The sequence below is a fragment of the Cervus elaphus genome, chromosome X, assembly GCF_910594005.1.
Source record: "Cervus elaphus chromosome X, mCerEla1.1, whole genome shotgun sequence".
NCBI classification, from domain to species: Eukaryota; Metazoa; Chordata; class Mammalia; order Artiodactyla; family Cervidae; genus Cervus; species Cervus elaphus.
In genome coordinates, this window is record NC_057848.1 from 158,191,553 (window position 1) to 158,216,433 (window position 24,881).

Genomic DNA, 24,881 nt, shown 5'->3' on the forward strand with positions numbered 1-24,881 from the left:
TTATTAAAGTATAGTTACTTTACAATATCATGTTAGTTTCAGGTATACAACAAAACTAAGCAATAAATCCTGTTAATCTTTTTTTACATATAGCACTGTATACGTCTTAATCCCATACTCGTAATTTCTCTTACTTTAGAGTCCTTAACTGTTACTGCTTTATAGCATTGTGCAGCCAATTAACTGAAAAACAAATCTGTATCCCCACTCTATTCCAAAGAAAGAGGCATTCCTTTCGGAAACAAAAGGGGAAAAATTCAGTTGTCAAATGCCCATGACTAGCTCTTTCAGGCAGCCCAGTCTCCTTTGGTAGGAGAAGGGACACTGACTCCCAAGACCCACTCAGACTTCCCACTGAGCAGGCACAGGGTGGTTGCTCGGCCACCAAGCTTACCGTTAAGAAGTGCCGGTCCTTGGCTTCGCGTCTCCTCTGGCTGTGGGCCGGGGGGTAGGCGGGCAGCGGAGGAGCTGCTACCGAGATGGGTGCAGCAGCTCTCTGCTCCCGACGATCGCTCCGGCTCCGGTGTTCTGGGGGCAGAAAAATCAATAGTACAGAAACACACTTGGCATTTTCAATTTCTCTTTCCCCCTTGGGAGGATGAGCGAAAGGCTGGAAAAAAGTGAGTTTTTGCTAATCTAGCTCATTTGTATACCAAATAAGATTTTCAGAATGCTTCTGAACTAAACTTTTACTTCATAGTAATATGAAATTGGATGCCTACATTTCAGTGGGTCCGTCTCAAGACGGATCACTCTGAGTTTGATATTTCTCAACACAACTTGTTTCAAAACTACATGAACCAAAAAAAAAAAAAAAAATCTAGAATAGCAGTGCAAGATCTGCTTACATGTGTCCTGGAGTGGACCATAGGCACAGACAGGCAAGAGCCTCCCAGGGCGTGGTAAGGACAGATGCTCACAGCTATCCAGTGGGTAGTGGAGCCAGCTCACATTGGCTCAGGGGCATAGATAGTTAGGCGTTCAGGAATTTTGCAAGCCAGCTTTTAAATTGTCAGTAACTTGAAATAGGCTATGGTGGGAATATTTATATCACAGAAATTGGTGAGTCCTACACATTAGGGCCTTATTCATTCATTTCTTTATTACATTTTTTGGGCTTCCCTTGTAGCTCAGTTAGTAAAGAATCTGCCTGCAGTGCAGGAGACCTGGGTTTGATCCCTAGGTTGGGAAGATCCCCTGGAGAAGGAAATGGCAACCCACTCCAGCATCCTTGCCTGGAAAATCCCATTGACAGAGGAGCCTGGTGGGCTGCAGTCCATGGGGTCACAAAGAGTTGGGCACAACTGAGCAACTAACTCTTACTTATATTTTTTTAAAAAGAGACTGTGACCAGCACACCATTGCACCCATCTAAGCTCTGTCACCCACAACACCCAGATGGTTTTCAAATTCTGGGTTCCTAGAGAAAGCAAAAGAATCCCAATGATGGCAACTGTCTAATTTAGAAATAAAGCTACTTTTGGGAAAAACCAAGAAATTTCCATGTGTGGGGTGAAGTGATCCTAACTGCATAATAAGAATCACAGGGACACCAGGAGCACAGTTTAGCTTTTTGGGTATCTTAGTGAGCCTACCCAACATATCCTGCCCAACAAACTGGCCACACCAAAGACTGTACTACCTGCCAAAACCCAGCCCACACTCACACCCAGGGCCTAAAGTCTCGTGACCCCCACCCAATATGACCAGGGTACAAATTTGTGCAGCAGGTATCCTAAATTGCCTTCTGTTGTTTAAAACTGCCATTACTCAGCACATCCACAATAATAATTGTGATGCCCAGTGTTTGTTGGGCAATGAGCGAGATGCTTTGCAAAAGCTTGTAGGTGCATTATCTTGACAATTGCACGAAGCAGGCACCGATAGTGTCCCTCTTGTGCAGATGCCTAAATGGGTCAGGGAGGCTAAGTCATTGCCAAGCTGTCACTGGTACACACTTGGCCCCAGGGCCCTGCTCATGACCACTCCTTGACTTGTAAGCTCTAGAAGATCTAAACACACCTCGCTCATCAGAGCAAGACTGCTGGCATTTGATAGTATATTTGTTATAATTACATTTTATCACATTCTAATTCTTTGGACTGAAAATATAGAATATTTGGCTACTCATAAGACAGTATTCTTTCCCCCGTATTGTTGTTTAGTTGCTCAGTTGTGTTTGACTCTTTGCGACCCCATGGACTGTAGCCCGTCAGGCTCCTCTCCGTGGGATTTCCCAGGCAAGAATACTGGAGTGAGGTGCTATTTCCTTCTCCAGGTGATCTTCCTGACCCAGGGATCGAACCTGCATCTCTTGCATTGGCAGGCAGACTCTTTACCACCGAGCCACTAGGGAAGCCCTTTACCCATATTAGGAAACAGCCAACTACACTAACCCTCTCAGGCGGCGTCAGGTGTCTTTTCTCTAAAGGCCCTGTAGTGCGCAGGGCCCATTTCATCTCTGTCATTGTACTGATAAAAGTCAGGATCTCTCTGTGTGTCTGCCTCTGTATAGAAGTCTGCTCCTGGACAACAGAGATTACAGTCAGCTTTCAATCACTGTGCCCTGCTGTGCCTGTGATATAGTGGATTTTCAGTAAATGTTTGTGGAGTGACTGAAAGGAAGAACAAATTAATGCTTTCATGAAGGTCTGCTTTTGTAACCGCAGAATGTACTCTAAAGCCCTATCTTTCCCATGGGCTGGGTACTGAGTCAGTGCCCTCACTGTACCCTTGCTCTTAGGTCCTTCTCGGGGTCTTGTTGCCCGTTTACACCGGCCTCCCTAATGCTGACCTCTTTCTTCTCTGCTGTGTTCAGTGTGCTGTGCTCTAAACCAGTACCTGAGCACTCTTCAGCCTTCTGATTTCTCTTCATGGCTGATCTGCCTGTCTGTGGGCCTCCCTGCCTCAACTGCCAGCTTTGTCTGCCAGGAAAATGTGGCAGAATTACTCAATCTTCCTTTGCTTGGGGTTCTTGAGACAAATGTTGACTCCCATTCACAACCAGCGAAAAGTCCTCAACCCCATGTAGGTGCTCTTTGCTAAACTGCCTCCATAGCTGTTGCTCATCAGGAAGACTTTTTAAAAAAGTATTTATTATATATAGTAGATTTACAATACTGTGCTAGTTTCAGGCATTATAGCTTCAGATTCCTTTCTGTTATAAGATACTGAATATAAAAAGAACAGCATGTATACTATCTATGGTGAAACAGATCACCAGCCCAGGTGGGATGCATGAGACAAGTGCTCGAGCCTGGTGCACTGGGAAGACCCAGAGGAATCAGGTGGAGAGGGAGGTGGGAGGGGGGATCGGGATTGGGAATACATGTAAATCCATGGCTGATTCAAAGAATAAAAAAAATAAAAAATAAAAAAAAAAAAAAGATACTGAATATAGTTCCCTGTGCTATCCAGGTAAATCCTGGATGTTAATCTATTTTATATATAGTGCTGAGTATCTGTTAATCCCATACTCTTACCCATCCCCCTTCGGTACCCACAAGTTTGTTTTCTATGTTTATGAGTCTATTTCTGTTTAGTAAATAAGTAATTTTTTTTTTTAGATTCCACATATAAGTGATAGCATATATTTCTCTTTCTCTGACTTAGTATGATAATCTCTAGGTCCATCCATGTTGGTGCAATATTTCATTCTTTCTGCGTTGCCGAGTAATATGCCATTGTATATATTCCACATCTTCTTTATACATTCATCTATTCATGAACTCTTATGTTGTTTCCATGTCTTGGCTATTGTGAACAGTGCTGCTATGAACATAGCGGTGCAAGTATCTTTTTGAATTATAGTTTTCTCCAGGTGTATGTCCAGGAGTGGGATTGCTGGATCATATGGTAACTCTATTTTTAGTTTTTTAAGGAATCTGCATACTGTTCTCCATAGTGGATGCACCACTTTACATCCACACCAACAGGATAGAAGGGTACTCTTTCTCCACACCTTCTCCAGCATTTATTATTTGTAGACTTTTTCATGATGGCTCTTCTGACTGGTGTAAGGTGATACCTTGTTGTAGTTTTGATTTGCATTTCTCTAATAATTAGCCATGTTGACCATCTTTTCATGTGCCTGTTGGCCATCTGTATGTCTTCTTTGGAAAAATATCTATTTATTGAGTTTTTTTTGTATTAAGTTGTCTGTATATTTTGGGAACTAAGCCCTTGTTGGTCTCATTATTTGCAAATATTTTTCCCAGTCTGTAGGTTGTCTTTTTGTTTATGGTTTCTTTGTTTAATGTTGTTTTTTTGTTTATGTCTTTGCTATGAGAAAATCTATAAACTTCACTAGGTCCTATTTATTTATGTTTGCTTTTATTTCTTTTACCTTGGTAGACTGATCTAAGAAAGCATTACCATTTATGTCTGAGAATGTTTTGCCTATGTTCTCTTCTAGGAGTTTTATGGTGGTATATCTTATGTTTAAGTATTTAAGCCATTTTATATTTATTGTTGTGTATGGTGTGAAGGAGTGTTCTAACTTCATTGACTTACATGAGGCTGTCCAGCTTTTCCAGCTCCACTTGCTGACAAGATTGTCTTTTCTCTAGTGTATATTCTTACCTCCTTTGTTAAGGTTAACGACTGTAAATGTGTGGGTTTATTCCTGGGCTGCCTATTCTGTTCTTTTGATCTATCTCCTTTTTCCCTTCTGTTCTTTTGATCTGTTTTTGTGACAGTACCATGCTGTTTTGATTGCTGTAGCTTTGTAATACTGTCTGAAGTCTGGAAGGGTTATGCCTCCAGCTTTGTTCTTAAGGCAATTCTTGGTCTTTTGTAGTTCCATATAAATTTTAGGATTATATGTTCTAGCTCTGTGAAAAATGTCATGGGTAATTTGATAAAGATCACATGAAATCTGTAGATAGCTTTGGGTACTATGGCTGTTTTTAACAATATTAATTCTTCCAGAACAAGTGCATGGGAGACCTTTCCATGTCTTTATATCATCTTCAGTTTCCTTTATCAGTGTTTTATAGTTCTTACATACAGGTCTTATACCTCAGCAGTTAGGTTTTTTTTCCAGGTATTTAATATTTAATTCCAGGTATTTAATATTGTGTAAAAAATATAATTTTTACACAATTTTAAATACACAATAAATTTTTTACTTTCTCTTATATTTCATTGTTAGTATAAAGAAATGCAACAGATTTGTATATATTGATCTTGTACCCTGCTACCTTGCTGAATTCATTTATTCTAATAGTTTTTATATGGAGTCTTTAGGGTTTTCTATATAGAGTATCATATCAGCTGCATACAATGACAATTTTATCTCTTCCCTTCCAGTTTGGATACCTTTTATTTCTTTTTCTCACCTAGTTGCTGTGGCTAGGACTTCCAATACTATGATGAGAGCTGGCATCCATGTTGGTGTTTCAGAATTCAGTGGGAAGGCTTTCAGCTTTTTGCCACTGAATATTGTATTAGCTCTGGATTTGTTGTAAATGGACGTTATTCAGCGTTATGTTGTTACACCCATTTTCGTGTGAGTTTTTATCATGAATGGGTATTAAATTTTATCAACTGCTTTTTCTAACTTTATTGAGATGCTCATGTTGCTTTTGTCTTTTTTTTATGGCATATGGTGTATCACTTTGATTGATGTGTGTATGTTGAACCATCCTTGGAATGAATCCAAATTGATCATGATGTATAATCCTTTTTATATGTTGTTGGATTGATTTGCTAACATTTTGGTGGGGATTTTTGCATCTGTTGATACATGTGTCAGAGATATTGAGCTGTAATTGTCTTTTTTTGTAGTGTCTTTGATTTTGGTATCAGGATGATGTTGGCTTCATAAAATGATTTGGGGAGTGTTCCCCCCTCTTTAGTCTTTTGGAAGAGTTTGAGAAGGGTAGGTATGAGTCTATTTTACTTGTAGTAATCAGTGTATTTAAATTATCAGTTTCTTGTTGATTGAGTTTTGGCAGACTGTATGTTTCTAGAAATTTGTCAGTTTCTTCTAGGTTGTCCATTTTGTTGGCATATTAATGTTCATAGTACTTTTCTTATATTTTTTATATGTCTGCAATATTGGTAATTATTTTTCTTTCATTTCTTATTTTGTGTATTTGGGTCCTCTCTCTTTTATTGGTGAGCCTGGTTAGAGATTCATTGATTTTGCTTACTCTTTCAAAAAAACAGCTCTTGGTTTTATTGATTTTTTATTTTTAATATATATTTTATTTCCTCTCTGATCTTTATTATTTCCTTCCTTCTGTTGATTTTAGGTTTTGAACGTTCTTTTGTAATTCTTTTAGGTGGAAGGTCAGGTTGTTTATTGGAGATTTTTTCTTATTTCTTGAGGAAGGCCTGTATTGCTATGAACTTCTCTCAGGTCAGGACTGCTTTTTCTGTATCCCAAAGATTTTGGATGGTTGTGTTTTTATTGTCCTTTATCTTGAGGTATTTTTTAATTTCCTCTTTAATTTCATTGTTGACCAATTGGTTTTTGGTAGCATGTTGTTTAGTATCCATATGATCATTTTTTCCTCATTTTTCTTTCTGTGATGGATTTCTAGTATGCCATTGTGGTAAGAGAAGATGCTTGAGATAATTTCTATCCTTTTATATTTGTTCAGATTTTATTTTATATTCTAGTATGTGATCTGTCCTAGAGAATGTTCCATGTGTGCTTGAAAAGAGTGTGTATTCTGGTTTCCTTGGACGTAGTGTCCTGTAGATATCAATCCATCTAACTATTCTAAAGTGTCATTTAGATGTGTCTATTGCCTTACTGATGTTCTGTCTGGAAGGTCTGTCCATTGATAACAGTGGGATGTTAAAATCTATTAATGTATTCCCATCAGTTGCTCCTTTTATGTCTGTTAGTATTTATGTATTTAGGAGTTTTAGTATTGTGTGGATATATGTTAATGAGGACAATATTTTCTTCCGTTGATCCTTGTATCATTAATATAGTGTCCTTTTTTGTCTTTATTCATGGCCTTTGTTTTAAAGTCTGCTTTGTCTGATATGAGTATCACTACCCTCACTTTCTTGACATTTCCATTTGCATGAAGTACCTTTTGCCATCCCCTCACTTTCAATCTATGTATTTCTTTCACCCTAAAGTGGGTCTCTTGTAGGCAGAATATTGTAGGTTCTTGTTTTATTATCCAGTGTCATTCTATATCTTCTTATTAGAGCATTTAGTCTATTGACATTTAAAGTAATTATTGATAGTATGTATTTACTGCCATTTTAAACTTTGTTTTCCAGTTGATTTTGTATGTCATCTTTGTTCCTCCTTTTTGTTTTTCCTTTTGTAGTTTGATGGTTTTCTTTAGCATTGTGCTTGAGTTCCCTTCTTTTTAGCTTTTGTGAGGCCACTGTTTGCTTCTGATTTGTGGTTACCCTGGTTTTCAAGTGTGTTAAACTGTAACTTTAGCTACATGTTTTAGACTGATAGTCATGTGAGCTCAAACACATTGTAAAAAATCTACATTTTGTTATTCACCCACATTTTGTGATTTTGATGTCCTATTTTACATCTTCATGTTTATCCTTTTGCTGTTCCTTATAATTTTAATTGCTTTCACAATTTTAATTGTTTTTAAATGTATGTATTGGCTTATCTAAGTGATCTTCAATCCTTTCATATATTTACCTTTCCTGTTGTGAATTTCCCTTTCCTATAGATTCTTGTTATTTTTCTACTTAAAGAAGACCTTTCAATATTTCTTTTAGGATAAGGTTTAGTATTGCTGTATTCTTTTTTAAGCCTTTATTTTATATTGGAATATAGTTGATTAACAATATTGTGTTAGTTTCATGTGTAGAGCAAAGTGATTCAGTTATACATGTAGCTATTCTTTTTAAAATTCTTTTCCCATTAGGTTGTTACATAATATTAGCAGTTTCCTGTGCTATATAGTAGGTCTTTGTTGGTTGTCCATTTCAAATATAGCAGTGTACATGTTAGTCCCAAACTCCCTATCCTTTACCCATACCCCTCCCCAGTAACCATAAGTTCATTCTCTAAGTCTGTGAGTTGGTTTTTGTTTTGTAAATAAGTTCATTTGTATCACTGTTTCTTAGATTTTGCATATAAGTGGTATCATAAGGATATTTCACTTTCTCTGCCTTCCTTCATTCAGTATGACAATCCCTAGGTCCATCCATGCTGCTGCAAATGCCATTATTTCTTTCTCTTTTGTATGTACCACAGCTTCTTTATCCATTCCTCTGTCAATGGACATTTAGGTTTCTTCCATGTCTTGGCTATTGTAAACAGTACTGCTATGAACACTGGGATGCATGTATCTTTTCGGATCATGTTTTTCTCCAAGTATATGCCCAGGAGTGGGATTGCAGAATCATACGGTAGCTCTATTTTTAGTTTTTAAAGAAACTTCCATACTGTTCTCCACAGTAGCTGCACCAATTTACATTCTCAACAATAGTGCAGGAGGGCTTCCTTCTCTTCACACACTCTCCAGCATTTACTGTTTGTGTATTTTATGATGAGGGCCATTCTGGCTGGTGTGAGGTGATATTTGACTGCAATCTTTATTTAAATTTCTCTAGTCATTATCAATGTTGAACATATTTTCATGAGTATTGCTCTATTCTTTCAGTTTTTACTTGTCTGAAATTCTTTCTCTTTTCTTCTATTCTAAATGATAATCTTGCTGGATAGAGTATCGTACGTTGCAAGTTTGCCCTTTAAGAGCTTTGAATATATGTTGCCACTCCCTTCTGGCCTGCAGAGTTTCTGTAGAGGTATCAGCTAATAGCCTTTTTATATTCCCTTGTAAATGACTCTGTTTTTCTATTGCTACATTTAGAATCCCTCTTTATCTTTCACTTTTGCCATTCCAATTATATATCTTAGTGTGGATCTGTTTGGGTTCATCTCATTTGGGACCCTCTGTGATTCCTGTACCTAGATATCTGTTTCCTTCTGTAGGTTTGAGAAGTTTTCAGCCACAAGTTTTCAACTTCATTTTGATCCCCTTTTGTCTTTCTTCTTCTGGAATCCCTTTTGTGTGGAGGTTGGCATACTTTACATTATCTTGTAGGTCTCACATGTCACTTTCATTTTTTCTTTCATTTTTCTTTCTGTCTACTGATTGGGTGCCTTGTGTTAACTTCCAGATGACTTATTTGTTCTGCTATGTAAACTTGGTCTGCTGTTTATTGCCTTTAGCTTGGTTTTTATCTCAGCAGTTGAGTTGTCTAATTTTGGTTTCCTTCTGGTTTCTAGTTCCTTGTTACAGTGATCTGCCTTTTTATCAATAGACTTTCTGAGGATCTTTAGCATTTTTATCACTTCCTTTTTGAACCTGGGGTCTGGTAGACTGGCGAGGTCTGTTTCTCTCAGGGAATTTCTCTTATTCTTTTTAAGTGGGAGTAGTTCCTCTGCGGAGAAGGCAATGGCGCCCCACTCCAGTACTCTTGCCTGGAAAATCCCATGGGTGGAGGACCCTGGTAGGCTGCAGTCCATGGGGTCACTAAGAGTCAGACACAACTGAGCGACTTCAGTTTCACTTTTCACTTTCATGCACTGGAGAAGGAAATGGCAACCCACTCCAGTGTTCTTGCCTGGAGAATCCCAGGGACGGGGAAGCCTAGTGGGCTGCCGTCTATGGGGTCGCACAGAGTCGGACACGACTAAAGTGACTTAGCAGCAGCAGCAGTTCCTCTGCATTTTCATTTTACTTATATTTCTCTTACTCCATGAATTTAGGAGGAACAGTTATCTACTGTGATCTTGAAGGGCTGTTTTCCTGTAGGAGTGTTCTGGTGTAGACTGTTTGAGTCCAGTCGTTTTGATGTGAGGGCTGTATTTGGTATGGATGCCTGCCACATCTTTCCTCAGCATGTGCTGCCCGTTATTCTCCCTTGATGAAGGGTGTGTTTGGTCCTGTGCTGCCCAGAGCTTGCACTATAATGTTGCGGGGGGCCCCCTCTTTGCTCTGTACTTGCCACAGCTCTGTTGGGGGCAGGGTCTGCTCCCCAGTTGTTGGAATAGAAACCCTGAAATCTGGTTCTCAGCTGTAGTGCGAGGTAGGTAAGACCAGAGCACTCAGCTGTGTGCTGGGACATGTGACTCTGTGACGTATCCTGCCAGCCAGTGTGCATGCCTACAAAATCAGCTGCTGCTGGAGCTACTCCGAGACCCGTCTCGGCTGTGAGAACACTGATAATTGGCTCGGGTGGCAGCCTTGCCTTCGGTGTGTGCACGCTCACAAAGCATGAGCTCCTAATGCCTGCTGAAGCAGTGCCCCGTGGTGGGAGCACTGATAATTGGTTCCGATGTCAGCCCTGGGGTGTGTGTGTGTGTGTGTGCTCCCAAAGTCTGGTGTGGCTGGAGCCACACACCACCATGAGCACCCTGAGAATGAGGTGTCTATGGTGGACCTACACACAGCCCTTCCTGTATTGACTGGGGCTCCTTTGGTGGGCCTGTGCCCCGTCCTGTGTATGCCTCCACTTATAGCCCAGACCACACTCCAGGCTCTTCTGGATATTTCTGCATAGCCAAACCAAGTCCTCTCCCCATGTCTGTCCGCTAAAGCCTGAGTTTCCACACCCAGCACTGTGCAGACCGGCAGTGGCCGGGCAGTGAAATGGCAGCTCAATGCCAGTCCCTCTGTGTTTTGCTTGGCAGCAAGGTAGCACAGGCACATTCCTCTCTTGGAAATTCTAGACCCCTGAAGCTCCCTTGTCCTGGCAGACCTCCCAGCTAGTGAAGGAGGTTCCCAGGTGCGGGAACCAGTTCTCTTTCATAGTTCCCTCCCAGGGGTGCAGGTCTCTCTCCTTTAGTGCTACCCAGGTATAGGGGGCTCTTTGGTTGGTTGAGCTCTTCTGACAGCATTTAGCTGGTATGTTGTGAGAATTATTCCAGATGCAGCTGGAATTTTCCTGCATTTGTGGAGGGAGGTGGGCTCCATGTCCTACTCTGCCTCCTTGCTCTCCTTTCCAGGAAGGTTTTTTGAGATAAATGTCTGCCATGTTAAAGTGTCTACCTCTAGTGCCACCCTCATTTTTCTCTACCAGGAGAAAGTTGGCTTTTCTAAATGGGCGGTGGGAGGAAAAGCTTCTACATTCTTAAAATCATAATGAGAGTAAAAGATAGGTGTCACTGGTTAGGAAAAGGTAGCAGGAAGGGCGGAGTCTGGAGGGAGATATCAACTCAGTTTCCCATTCAGCTTCTCTCTGCTTGCTCTTTCTAAAGCTCATCTCTTTCATGTGCCCCAGGCCTGCAGGAGGCAGGCAGATTAATGGCTCCTTAATACTTCTTTCTGGTGGTGGTGTGGGGAGACCATTTATCAACTAGAGCCTGAAACTGCAGTAGACTCTTGGTCCTTATTCCCTTAGACCAATGAAATGTAGACCCCAGCCCCGAAACTTGAAAGAGAAGGAAATATAAAATGTAAATCTCTCTTTATAGCCTCGTAATAATCTCTCTGTCGCTGTCTTACAAATGTAAACATTGGCATCACTTCAAGCCATTATTGGCTCTGAGCATAAAGAACTGCTAAGAAAAAAAGGGGAAAGAAGAAGAATCAGAGGCTTAATAACTTGAACTCCATTAAGGCCTTGCTTCCTCTGAGGAGCCTTCCCTGAAGCTCCATGGCCTGGTTAGTGCCTTTGCTCTGAGCTCCCATGGCCCTGTGTTGAAATGACCTGGTTACTTGCCCTTCTCCCTTACTAGACCAGGAATTCTTTGTGTGCAAGAACCACATGCTATTGCTCTCTGCACCCTAGGTTTAGCACAGTGCCTGGCCCCTCAGTTGACTTTGTTGAGGGGGTTACTGCAGAGTAGATCTTAAAGGCAGCTGATTTCTCAGTTCTGATCTCAGGATATTCCAACTGTCTAAATAGAGCACCTACAGGGAAGATCATTTGTGAGCAAGGGCTTGTCGGATAGGTCAGTATTAGTCATGGCCACCAGATGGCGGAAGTGGTATTCTGACAAATGCACTAGTAACCTTCTGTTTCTTGGACAAGCTTTAAAAAAAAGTCACTTTCTAATTTCAATTCTACACTGCATGTTTTTAATTCTATGATGCCTATAATTCCTGTTTATGGCTCTCTGCAGTGCTATTAAAACTACTACACCCAAGATTTGCTATGGAGACAACCACAAAGCAAGCCTGTGTGTAGAGGGCAAGACGCAGCTCCTCCGTCTTTCCTAAAAACCCCAGGAGGCCCCATATCCCTCTCAGCCCCCCAGGAGGAAGTTCTGAGAAAATTGATATTGGCACTTGCTGTTCCTTAGTTCTGCCATTAAGTCCAAATCTGACAACACAGCGAAATGTGGTAGCTTATGAGCAGCTTAGTGTTATCTGGTTGAATCTGGAAAAATCTAATCAGAGATGACTTATGAATAAAAATAAAGGGATAAAAATAATTATGTCTAAAGGGCTAACATTACTGAAGCTCTCTAATGATGGGATCAGAGGAAGTATTTAGTAAGAATGATCAGATTCCTCGGTCATCATTCGCTACCCGCTAGTGCTCAAGCAGTTTTCTGCAGAATTTGATTCAGGTACATAAACATTCATTGAGGACCTACTATGAGTGAGAACCTATTATGTCAGGCTTATGGTAAATGCTTTGAATAAAAAAGAAAATCTATGGTCATTCCCCAGTGGTACAGTGGTTGGGACTCAGCACTCTCACTGCTAAGGGCTGGGGATCAGTCCCTGGTTGGGAAACTAGGATCCCACAAGCCATTCAATACAGTTGGTCAAAAAAATTTTTTTTTCTATCTTCCTCATCCTTGACTTGTTCATGGATTGATGGTAGGAGATAGGCTGGTAAGTGGTTGGTGATGATATAAGCTTTTAAGTGGCACAATGGGAGGATGCACAGGCTATTATGAGAAGAGTGCCTAATCCAGGCCACAGAGGAACAGGAAGAGTGTTGTTAAGGAAGCTTTCTGGAGGGTGGCTGGCACTAAAAAGTCAGTAAAGAACTTTTCAGCCAACTATCAAATCCAAGTGAATAGTAAGAATGCCAGAGGTAGGTCGAGGGAATACTGACCGTCAGCCTTCATGATAAGGCTGATAGTATCAGCTACTAATAACCAAGGAGAATTGTCAGAAACAATTGTATTAGGGGTATTAGGACATGAGCTCTTTTGTTACAGGTGAAAAAGACAAGGGATGGGAAAAAGGGACAAGTCATGTACATGAGGAAGAAAAAAGCTGAAAACATTTGCCATTTTATTTCTCCATCTTGACAGTAACATGAAAGCCTTTTATGTGACTGTTAACACTCTAACCAAATACCATTCCTTAAAGGAGCATAGGGTATCTGGAACAAAGACACTGACTGTATAGGCCCCATGTGTCTCCACAGCAAAAATCTAAAGGCCAAAAAAGTTGGCATGCCAAATTCTGACACCAATGGAGGGGACTCTGGAAGGATGATGCCAGGTTTTAATCTCCTTGTCCTAGGTAGAGTGGCTTTACAGCAGTAAAAATGCAGGCAGTGGAAGAAGAGGCTGTGTGCCTATCTCTGACTTTCACAGGACTATGAGAGGACTGAAAATATTTACTTCCCTAGGACAGTGTGTGATGTGGAGGAAAACAAGTCTGGCTGGGGGTCTGGAGGCTCCGGTCTGGGCCCTGGCACTGTACCTAACCTGTTGTGTGTGACCCTCACAGGTGTCTTGCCCTCTCTCGGCCTCCATGTGCTCCGATGTAGAATGGATCACATCATTGATTCTCAACAGGAGCAGAAGCCTCCACCCCAACCCTGGGAAGCTTCTGGTTCAGAGAGGACCAGGCTGGAGCCAAGGACAGGAGCCCTCCTACAATGCGTAGAACAGTGCTGAACAGTGAATCGGTGCCCCACGTTCCACAGCTAACACACCAAAACTTCTTTTCAGGGAAAAGCCTAGAACGTATTTCTGAGTCAGACCTAATTCTCTTGTAATTGTAATCCAGAGGTGTTTTATTTTTTTGGTTCATGTTTAATACGTGCTGAATGCACCAGTTTCTATGGTTGTGGCCTCTTGACACTTTCGTGTCTCTGTACTTTTTGATCAGAATGACTCCTGTCTCTACTTAATCTGAACCTACTTTCGATAGACATAAACATCTGACTCCATGACGTCTTCTAGTGCTGCCATGTCTGGCCATTTATACACTGCAAGTATTATTATTATAAACCAATTTTCCTTTTAATTCTCTTTATTGCTATATTCAGGCCATTATGCTATTATTAATTATATCCATAGGCAAGTTATACTAACCAAGAATTTCATTTCAGGGTAGAAAAGGGAGCATTTCAAAGTACTGGCTCTAACGACGGGAGGTGTTGGGACCAAAGGGACACAGAACAAGCCCTTGTGGGGACGAGCTCCAAGTTCTCTCCCCAAAAAGCCCCCAAGCCCGAAATCAGTCACCTCTGCGCAGGGCTTGCAGGCTCTGCCGGGCCTGGCGGTGCAGCTCCTCCACGCAGGGTGGCCTGGTGGCCGGGAGGAAGATGTTTCTCTGCTGGTGCCACGGTGCACGATAGTACACGCTCAGCTTGCTCTCGACGTCCAGGTTGGAGACAGCTGTGAGATCAAGAGGGAAATAGGGCATTAGACAGGAGCAGGTTTCAGCTGTGCATTGCACTGTCCCAGGGTGGAGAGGGGAACAGGAGTGGGGCCTGGGCACAGTGGAAATCCAGTCCGCTGCACTGACCAGAGGACCTCGAGAAAGGTTTCAAATTGCCAGTACAGACAGGGACAACCTTTGCCCCCCCAAAGCAAGGGACAAGAGACCCTGGCTCTTTGAGCCAGGCCTCAGAGTGGGGTGAGGTCCTGCCTTGTAGGAAGGCAGAGAAGCACCAGAGGAAGGACTGGACCAGTCTTCTGGTCCCGGGCCTCAGAATTATAGAGTTCTGCACAGCTGCTCCCAATGCCTACCTGATCAGTGCCCTTGTCTTACTTCCTATCTCCAGACCTTACCACTGAGCCATATATTTATCCACCAAACTATCTGCCCATCATTCAAAGCACTGCTCAGCTTCCTTGGTTTTGCCTAAGTAAGAGCACAAGAACTAAAGAACTTATTAAATAACCTATTACAGGGGTGATGTGTGTTAGGAAGGGAAAGTACACATAGTATTGGGGAGGAAAGGGGCATGACAACGCCTTTGGAATTCCAGCAGAACTCCTGAGCACCTTGCGAGCATCAGAATTGGTAGGATATATACCTCTGTGGTGGCAGTGATTTAGTCGCTAAGTTGTGTCCAACTTTTGCGACCCCATGGACTGTAGCCTGCCAGGCCCCTCTGTCCATCGGATTCTCCAGGCAAGAATACTGCACTGGGTTGCCATATCCTTCTCAGGGGATCTTCCCAACCAAGGAATCAAACCCGGGTCTCCTGAATTGCAGGCAGATTCTTTACCCACTGAGCTGTAAACTGAGGGTAAGTGCTCAGAGTTGGGGGGGGGGGGTGTGATTACCGTTTGAGAGTTGCTAGGTGGTGTAGTGGTTAGGACTTTGGTTCCCAATGCAGGGGTCATGGGTTTGATTCCTGGGGGGGGAGTGGAGGAGTGAGGAAGCCAGGTCCATACCATATTAGTGCATAGTGGATACATGGATTCTTTGTTGGACAGTGCAAAAGTGATGATGTAAGTGTAACTTACAGGTACATGGGGGTACTTATTTTAATTCTTGATTTGGCTGTGCTGGGTCTTATTTAGGGCTTCCCTCAGAGCGCAGTTGGTAAAGAATCTGCCTGCAATGCAGTAGAGACAGGTTTGATTCCTGGGTCAGTCAGGAAGATCCCCTGGAGAAGGGAATGGCAACCCACTGCAGTATTCTTGCCTAGAGAATCCCATGGACAGAGGAACCTGGCAGGCTACAGTCCATGGGGTCATAAGAGTTGGACATGACTTAGCGGGTCTTATTTACGGCATGCGATCTCTTGGTAGCGGGATATGTGGATCTCATTCCCTTACCAGGGATCGAACCTTGGCACCCTGAATTGGGAGCTCAGAGTCTTAGCCACTGGACCACCAGGGAATTCCCCCTTTTTACATGCTTCATCCTGGGAGGAGGACTAGCTGCAGAGAGAGCACTGGTGGCATGGAGACTTGGGCTCCAGTGGTTTTCTATGAAGAGAGGCCAGTACTAACCCCAGATTGGGGGCCAGAGAGACTCAGTGCAGGATTCTACTTACTCCTGATTCTTATATTTCCCAACAGATCCTAAACCCAAGCCTCCACCTGTCCTTAGAGATGAACCTCACCTTCCCACGAGATGGGTGGACACCAACTTCAGATGAACCCAGTGACCATAACCTTGTGGTCGATACATCACTATCTGTCAAGGTCTAGACAATCCCATGACCTTCAGAGTTCCCAGGGGATAGACAGTAAGTTCAGCCTAAAAAGACGTCACACTGCCCTGTGGACAGTTCTTTTAGCACTTTGGTTCTCTGGTTTCTGTCTGCAGTGCTGTTTGTACTTCTGGAATATGACTATCACTTCACACCCCCTCCCCCAGTCAGCCTTCCTTTAGGCCAATGTCTCTCAATGTTGCTTGGGGAACAGACAGCAGCTTGGAAGCCAGAGCTGGTTTCCAACCCCAGATCTTCCAGGCACCAGCTGTGTGCCTTTGCACATGTCACCAGGTGAAACTCCTTTCTTTCTCCCTCTTGCTCCATCCCTTCCTCCCCAGCGTCCTGCCCGCACACTGTTCGGCAGTGTGCGAGAGGGAGCAACCCAATGTCCACGGTCTGTCCCTGCCAGGCAGCCTTTTCGAGAGAACCACAGTCATTCCGTGCTATGGACACAGCATCCACCATGGACGCCCTCAGTGTCAGAACTTGTCAGGAAGCCTAGACTTTTCTAACACCGACGGAATAGGGAAAACCTGGCTGTGTTTTTATTTATGCACCACGCAGATCCAGAACGATTTTTCCCCTATAAAAACTTCTCTAACTTCTAAAATAAAACGGAGCTTCACACCAGGAGTACTGTTTACTTATTAGTGCTGCTGTTTGCACACCCGACATCCTGGAGAAAGACCAGCGGAAGCCTGGGTTCTACTCACAGTTCTCTGCCCTGGGGCAAGTCACTGACCGTGCCTAGGACTCGAGTTCCCCATCCTTACGAATCAGGGTTTGGCCTTCCTGTTGGCTGAAGGAGGGCTGTCTGCTCTCTGTGCCTCTCCTTTCTACCCACCACCAAACTTCAGGATGCACTGGTGTAAGGCCCTGGGCTCTGGGGTGGAGAGACGGGTTTCTGCCTGCCTGCAGTGGTCCAGAGCAGGTGACTGAAATCTTTGGGCCTCTGTCCCCTCCTCTGTAAGTGGGGCTCCTAGAGCCTTCACAATCCAAGGAATCCAAGGAAATGATCATGACATGATCATTCCTTGACATGTCTTTGCTTACTAAATACTAGTTCCCCTTGCTGTGGTGGGAACGGATGAGATGAAGGGGCCAGGCTTGGGGTCAAAGACCAAAGTCTGGAGCTCTCTTCCTTTTTTATTTTCCTGTCTTCATGGTGAGTCATGTGTAAACAAACATGAGGCTACCAGAGATGACTGTTGGTGGGGGGATAGGGTGTCTTACCTTCTGGAAACTGTAAAGAAAGCTGCCTACAACCAGGGAGCCTGTGGCCTCTCTGAGAGGTAGGATGTCCCCGGTCTCTGATATTAGCTAACTTGGGCAGCTTCGAGATGCTAATTCTCTGAGTCACTGTGAGAGCTGCAGCACTATACATTCTCCCTGGAAATGGTTTATCGTTTTCTTGTTTATCTGGGGGTCATTCTGCTGCTGTGTTCTACACCATGCACTTCTTCCAGAGTATGTAAGCATGCACCCGTCTGTCACAGCTCGGCTATTGTTTTCGGAAAATTCCTGTGGGCACTGAGCAACGCCATTGGATTCTACTGCTGAAGAGACCTCGGAAATGACGGAGTTCTGTGTTTTTGCAAACCACAGGGCATGACCCTTGAGAGGATTGTGAAATCCATTCAGCAGATCAGGACTAGCATTTTTAAAACAAAGACATACAAGAGACTGGAATAGAAAATGCCAACATGCATCACATGTAGTGTTGTTTTGTGAAGCTGTTGGTTCTGTTACATATGCATTCATTTGTACATGTGTGTGCGTGGATGCTGGGGTGTGATGCAGACATGTACTTCTTGCTCTGGGTACCAGTCAACATATGGAAAGTTACTGCTTAGACCACCGCTCTCAGGTACTAATGAAGGAATCAAGGTTCCAAGGTATGACCGAAGATCCCAGAGTTGATTTTTGGCAGAGGTGGAAACAAAGCTTAGGTCTCCTGAGGCCAGGTCCATGCACTTCCCTAGGCAGACTCTTCCTCCGCTTCCCTGCCGTCACTTGGCCCGGCCGTTGTTCCCTTCCTCTCTGTTGGTGACTATTTGCTATCTATTGCATCTATTAAGTTGTCCTTCCAAAACCAAAACTCTCAACTCACGACACACACAAGTTTCCCCTGTTGTCTGAGAAAGCAGCCATTTGAATTTGAGGATGCCAGCAACACTTCAGCCCAGGGAGCAGAGAACAAGTTTCCCAGGGACGCTGACGCTCCCGGTCTGCAGACCATATAGTGAGGACCACTGCTTTCCAGAAAGAGATACTGAGGCAACAACGTAGGTACTCGGCTAAATCACATTAAACGAGTGATGTTCAACCATTTTGCTCTACACAAACCTTCTCTAGAGTTCAACATAGTAAATAGATCAACCCCAAGGCCAACTTCACTAGAGAGGCTGTCGTGTTCTCAGATAGCGGTAACGCACCTGCTTCCAGCAACCTGGACTGAAAGCAACCACTCCATCACCAAGTCCTTACACCTCTGTGCCAGTCTGCAAGACTTGCATGCCTGAGCTTAAACCAGAGTAGGAGCCTGGCTCTGCCCTTATCTTGTCAGCCCCACAGGCCTTAAAAAGACACTGGCACTTTTACATGGTGGCAAACAAGTTACAGTATACAAAAGATAATACAGATCAGAAATAAGGAATTGGATCTTTCAGGAAAGCCTGATGGATAACTAAGGAATGCTTCTAAGATTCAGAGAAGGGTGACTTGTCACAAAGCTATTTTCATTATTTGCAAAGAACCAGGTGAGGTTGGTTCTTTGAAAGCAGGAAAATGGAGATGCAAGAAGGCACTCTAACCACAAAGATACATATGGTGTTTTAAAGTCCCTTCACTCCCGCTCAGGCTACAGAAGTGATGTTATGAATGCAAGTACCTCTTGCATTCCAGGGAAGACAGTGGAGCTGGAGTGGGAGAGACAGATCAGAGAAAGCATATGAAAATCACCTTTCTGCTCAGGAGACACTGCATACTTATCACCAGTATGGTGCCCAGACTCTCTGGTCTGCTTGGACAGGTGCCCTGGGCTCGAGTAAATCATGACACAGTAAGGTAATTAGCACATGACACCCGATTATACATGCTAGTAAATCTCTTCTCCTAGATAGAGGTGAGACTCTTAAAAATTACTTAGAGATCACCAGCAACAATGGAAAATGTAAAAATATCCAGACTTACAGAAGGTCCCACATACCCCTCCACTGCACTCCACTAAGACTTATTACTTACTTGCTAGTTAGTATCTTCATAGGTAGAGAAGTAATGCCCTTTATTGGACCCACAAAGAAGCTATAAATACATGAGCCTGCAAGCCAAAAGGAATTCTTTTCCAAGGACCTTTCCACCCGCAAAGCCTAGAGATTTATGTGTTCTGTGCTCTCTGCAAAAGACACACATGATATATTGAATCTGGAGTCAGAAAAGATGTGTTCTCTTTTGACTCAGTTAGCCTGAGTCTAGCCGAGTCTGCAGCAAGACTGAGGGAGACCCGCTCTTCAGGGACAGTGGCTCTTTCTCTCCTTCAGCCCAGGGAAGACAGGCTCTGAGAATGATTCCTCATGACTGGCACTGAGACAAAGCTTCAGGAGGTGATACTAAGAAGTCAGAAGTACAGGGAGTGGGGAAGTGACACAGCAAAGGGAAGGAAGCCAATAAAGGGTGCACAGGCTGGAACCCCTTAGGAGCCAGTGCAGAACACACACCTTAGAGGCAAGGGGGTGGGGATATTTATCTCCCACTTCCTATCAGCCATCGGTTGAAGGCTGCTGAAGGGCCAGAACAGTATTTCCTTCTACTTCTAGAAAAGCATGCTCCTCTGTCTGTCATGGGAGCTGTAAGTGAGGCTGCCTGCTGTGCACTGAGGTGATAAGGGGAAGGGCACTTCTTGGCCTGGGGGTTTTAGGACTGTGACCCTTGGAGCATACAAGCATTTGCATTTCAGATTCGGGATGTCTGGATTGTGTGCCAGGCTACTTTGACAAGTTCTCCAGTGCCAAAGTAGCTTAAAATGGATTTGTTGTCAAAATCCCCCAGGTCTGGCAGTGAAAAGCCCTGGTCAGACAAATCTGGATCCCGGTTGGAACATCAGCAGGAAGGCCGTGGCCAGGAGGCTGGGCAGAGGCAGCGGCCTCCTGTGGGCCCTTGAGCAGATTTCTGGGCCTCTTGGTCTCCTTCCTCCTTGGTGGGAGTTTCTGGCCTGGTGTGGTATCCCAGGATCATCTCCAAGAAGTCCGGGCTTCTTCCCAGGGAACTGGCTTTAAAGAGCACGTTGTGCGTGCCGGGGGATATTCACTGTTTCTAGGTGCCCATTGCCTCTAAGCTGCTTCAACTGACAGGACTAGAAAACATGTAAGTCTTAGAAGGTGAAGATAAAAGCTGAGTTGAAACTGCTATTTCCAATTCAAATCTAAGATTACAGGTTTTCACTTAACTTACTTGATTTTATAATTGATCTCTTTTGTGTTGAAAATCTTGATTCTTCACGACACTGCCATAATTTCCTATTTGAATAGTCTCAAAATGACAGACAACTGATGTCAGTTGTAGATATCTTTTTGTTTTCCTTTGTGTCTTTAGGATATTTTCTACTAGAAATGGATATAGCAAGACATACTTAGTTTAAAAGGCAAATGACATGACTGAAGGTGTTGAATACGACGATTGTTAAGGTTCTGAATAATCCTTTGGGGACATGAAATGAGAGAGGTTCCTGATTGCCCCATTCAGGTGTTCATCACTAACTAAAATCCATTGACAGTTTCTGCACTGGTAAGTTACAGCTTATTTGAGAAAAACATACAAGCCTTCTGGCCCTTCATGCCGTCAGGGCCCTCAGGAGGTTCAAACCTGGCAGCCACGTGAGACAGACGAGATGATGAGCCCAATGGGCTCAAGCGTGCACCCTGAGAGAGGTACAGAGGGCCGGCCAGGTGTGGGAGAAATGCTCTCCGCTTGGAAAGGGACCCGGGGAAGAGGTGGTCTTGAGGTGGGGGCCAGAGGTGATGGACAGGATTTGCCAGGAGGTTGGAAAATGCTGGAAGAGAGCCACAGGAGATTTCTATTTTGAGGTAAGAAAGATCTGACTGTTGGCAATTTCTGGTGAGGCAACCCAAGAGGAAGGCTAGAAAGAGTCGGTCAGGGCTGGTCCCAGGAGTTGACTGCCATTGGACCAGGGCTTGTGAGGCAAAGGGGGCAGGTTAGGGGCTGCCAAGAAGGAAGATCATGGTACCAATGAGCATGTGCATGGAGTAGGCACAGCATTAGCCTCTGATAGAGCCCATCTCATTTGGTTCCCACAGTAAGCCCAGGAAGCAGTCTGATCATATCTACTGTGCTGAACAGGCACAGAGAGGTTAAGAAATTGCTCAAGGCCCCAAAGATTATGAATGATAGAGCCAGGAACTCAGAGTTACCACCACTGAATCCAAAGACCCACACCACATTCTGCCTTGCTCCCCCATTTTCTAACCCATACCACTGCCCCACACAGGTGCAGGAATCTGTGTGGGAAGGCCACGGCCATCCTGGACAGGAAGACTGAAGCCGTTCCATGGAAAGTCCTGGTGGATTGGGACGAGGAACCTGCTGTATCAGGGGGAGTAGCTTCCGTGTCCCACAGCCGAGTGCATGACAAGCTGTTTAAGGTTAGAGAGGGGCTTCCTTCTGTACTTTTGCACCTTCCATATAAGCAAGTCTAGAATATGGACCTATATGTTGTATAAGCTCAACTATTTTGGTTGACTGGATGGGACTTAACCTCATAAATGGTACAATCTACACGGACCTATATGTTGTAGAAGCTCAACTATTTCAATTGGATGGATGGGACTTAACTTCATAAATGGTTCAATCGATACATCTTTGGGGGCTTTCCTTATGGCTCAGCTGGTAAAGAATCTGCCTGCAATGCAGGAGACCTGGGTTCTATCCCTGGGTTGGAAAGATCCCCCGGAGAAGGGAAAGGCTACCCACTCCAGTATTCTGGCCTAGAGAGTTCCAGACTGTATGATCCATGGGGTCACAAAGAGTCAGACATGACCGAACGACTTTCACTTTCACACATCTTTGTGGCCCTTTCTCTCCCCTTTACTCTGCCTCCTTTCTTCTCCTGATCTCTTTTCTCCCAGAAAAATGCTACTCTATATCCAACTCAAGTTGTACCTCCTCCATGAAGCCATTAGGACCTCCAGAGCCTAGTAGGTTCACATTCATTCACTCATTGAACAATGGGTGATTAAGGATCTCCCATGTGCCAGGCACCATGCTAGGCACTGGGGATACAGGGATGGACATGATAGACACAGGCCTTGCCCTCACAGAGCTCATATCCAGGTTGGAGGTAGGTGAGGAAGTAAAGACTGACTGATAAGGAAGGATGTAATCAGGTAATAATAAGCACTCTGATGAAATAAAACAGTGGGGTATGAGAGAGAGCAAGACTACATGGAGGCATGGCATAGAGTAATAACAGTAGATGACCACGGAGGCCTGAGAGTCTCAACTAGCCATCAGAGATCTCAAAGTAAAAGTGAGACAGAGGGTACCTGGCCACAGGGAGCCAACCTGGTGGAGTGACCGCTTGCTCTAGCTCCGTGTGGCCTAGCTGGCTACCAAAGTCATTTCTTCTTTTTTGGCACACAGCTGGACTACATTTCCCAGCCTCCCTTGCAGTTGGGTATAGCCCTCTGTGGCAGTCTAGCAGTAGCATGTGAGCAGGAGCGACTGGAACCACTGCCAGGAAGCACAGCCCATGGAAATCTGTCATACGTTATCATTCATGTTCTTGAGAAGCCATACACGGAAGATGGTAGACTCCCAAGATACAAAGAGATCCTTGAACTCCAGCTAGGAGAGAAGCCACCCACCCATGAAGAAAAACCCATTTTTGACATTACACAAGTGAAAAATAAACCTGAATTTTATTAAAGCGCTGGGATATTGGGGGTTATTTGTTATGGCAGCTCACATTACATGAATACATTGAAGTCACTGTTTTGCTGCCATAGCTACTGATTTGACCCGTTCTCAGCCTAGGAAATGGTTTTCTCCTATTCCTCTTTACCTTTGTATTTTTAGTTCACTTCTGCTTTCTGTAGGTCCTAGCCCCTCAACTCAGATGGCCATGGTGCAGCCAGAGGCCTGCCCTTCTAGGGTGAGTACTTTGATACCTTATCTGTGCATCAGAGTGGATTCTGCTTTCACTGATACATCATGTCAATGGATTCTCTTATGGCCCTTTAAGTCACTTGTACTTTTAGGGAAATGCTGAATGCTTTCTCTTTCACTGTGCTTAGAAGGTATGTTTTCTCGACTACCACAACACAATCCTTATCTCAGTCTTTCCCCAAATTAGGATCATTCCTGAATTGGCAGGGCCAGGGTTGGTATGACAGTTCCTGCTCATACAGGGGGAGCTGCTTATTTCCATCAGACTGTATGCATTCTCAGGTGTCTATCTCAGCACCAGGCACAGGCAGGCGCAGAGTAGGAGCTCAGTACCTGCTGGCTGAGGAAACGAATAGGGAGCAGGGTTATTTACTGTGGCTAGACTCACTGGCATTTGAGGGAGATAATCTGCACCAGTTTTTGTTCTTCAGAAAACATCTTTAAAGCCACCCCCTCAATTTACAGTCAGCATTAACAAAAGCTTTTCCTTGAAAACCAAATGCATAGAAGTCAGGCTGAATTACGAGGCGCTCTGGGGCGTCCACAGAAATGAGGGTTGTGTGGAGGGCACGCGAAGCAGGACTGTGCTCTCCCGCTGCTTGGCTAAGTGCTGGCTTCCCCCCACCCTCCTCACTTTGCTCGCTCTTCTCAGACTCTACCTCCAAATTATCTCTAGGCATCTACAGGCAGAGACACTCTTTATCCTGACACACGCCTCCCTAAGTCACCTACCCTGTGAAAGCTGCGCGCACCCACTTAGCCCAATACTGGGCTCCATTCTCTCCAAGGTCAACAGGCAGGCAGTGCTCATGTGACAGGGGACTGACCTTGGAGAGCAAGACACTGCCTCCTCTGTGCCCTCAGAGCTAGTGGCCCAGCCCTGCACAGGCTCTCGCCTCCACACTCCCCTCCCGCTCCAGATAGAAACTTTCTTCGAATGTCACAAAGCAGAAGAATGGGTGAAGAATCCATAACCATGAAGAGTCAAGGAATTCCCTTACTGTGGTTTTTCTTTCACAGCCTCAGACCCCCGCTGCAAGAGGAACTGAGGTTAAAACACCAATGCCACTAAACCTGCAAACCGAATGGCATGAATCAACCCGAATGGCATGAGACACCAGCTCTAAGACCTGTTTTGAGCCCAAGCAGTGGTCCAAGTTGCACAGAGGTCACCTCGCTTGATCTAACAAGAGATCAACCTCAGAATGAGGCATTTGTGACAGAAGTTCACCCACTGAAAAAACAGGTGACTAATCTGTTTTTTTTTTTTTTTTCAGGAATAAATGAGAAGCATTTATTACTTCATTACACTTACACAACCCATAAGCCACACCTTTTAAACTGGCTGTTTCCCCAAAGCTGCCCATGAATTGAAAGGT

General features: G+C 44.0%; 1 protein-coding gene across 3 annotated transcripts in view; it reads right to left on the reverse strand.

Annotated features, from left to right (window-relative positions):
- Window positions 1–24,881, reverse strand: part of NHS (NHS actin remodeling regulator) — a 338,447-nt gene that overhangs the window by 47,880 nt on the left and 265,686 nt on the right. For all 3 annotated transcript variants that reach the window (XM_043897610.1, XM_043897612.1, XM_043897611.1), the window contains exons 2-3: window positions 14,393–14,545; window positions 395–528 (exon numbers count right to left, since the gene is read on the reverse strand). In XM_043897610.1, the coding sequence (XP_043753545.1) occupies window positions 395–528; window positions 14,393–14,545 (287 nt within the window). The remainder of the gene's footprint in view (window positions 1–394; window positions 529–14,392; window positions 14,546–24,881) is intronic.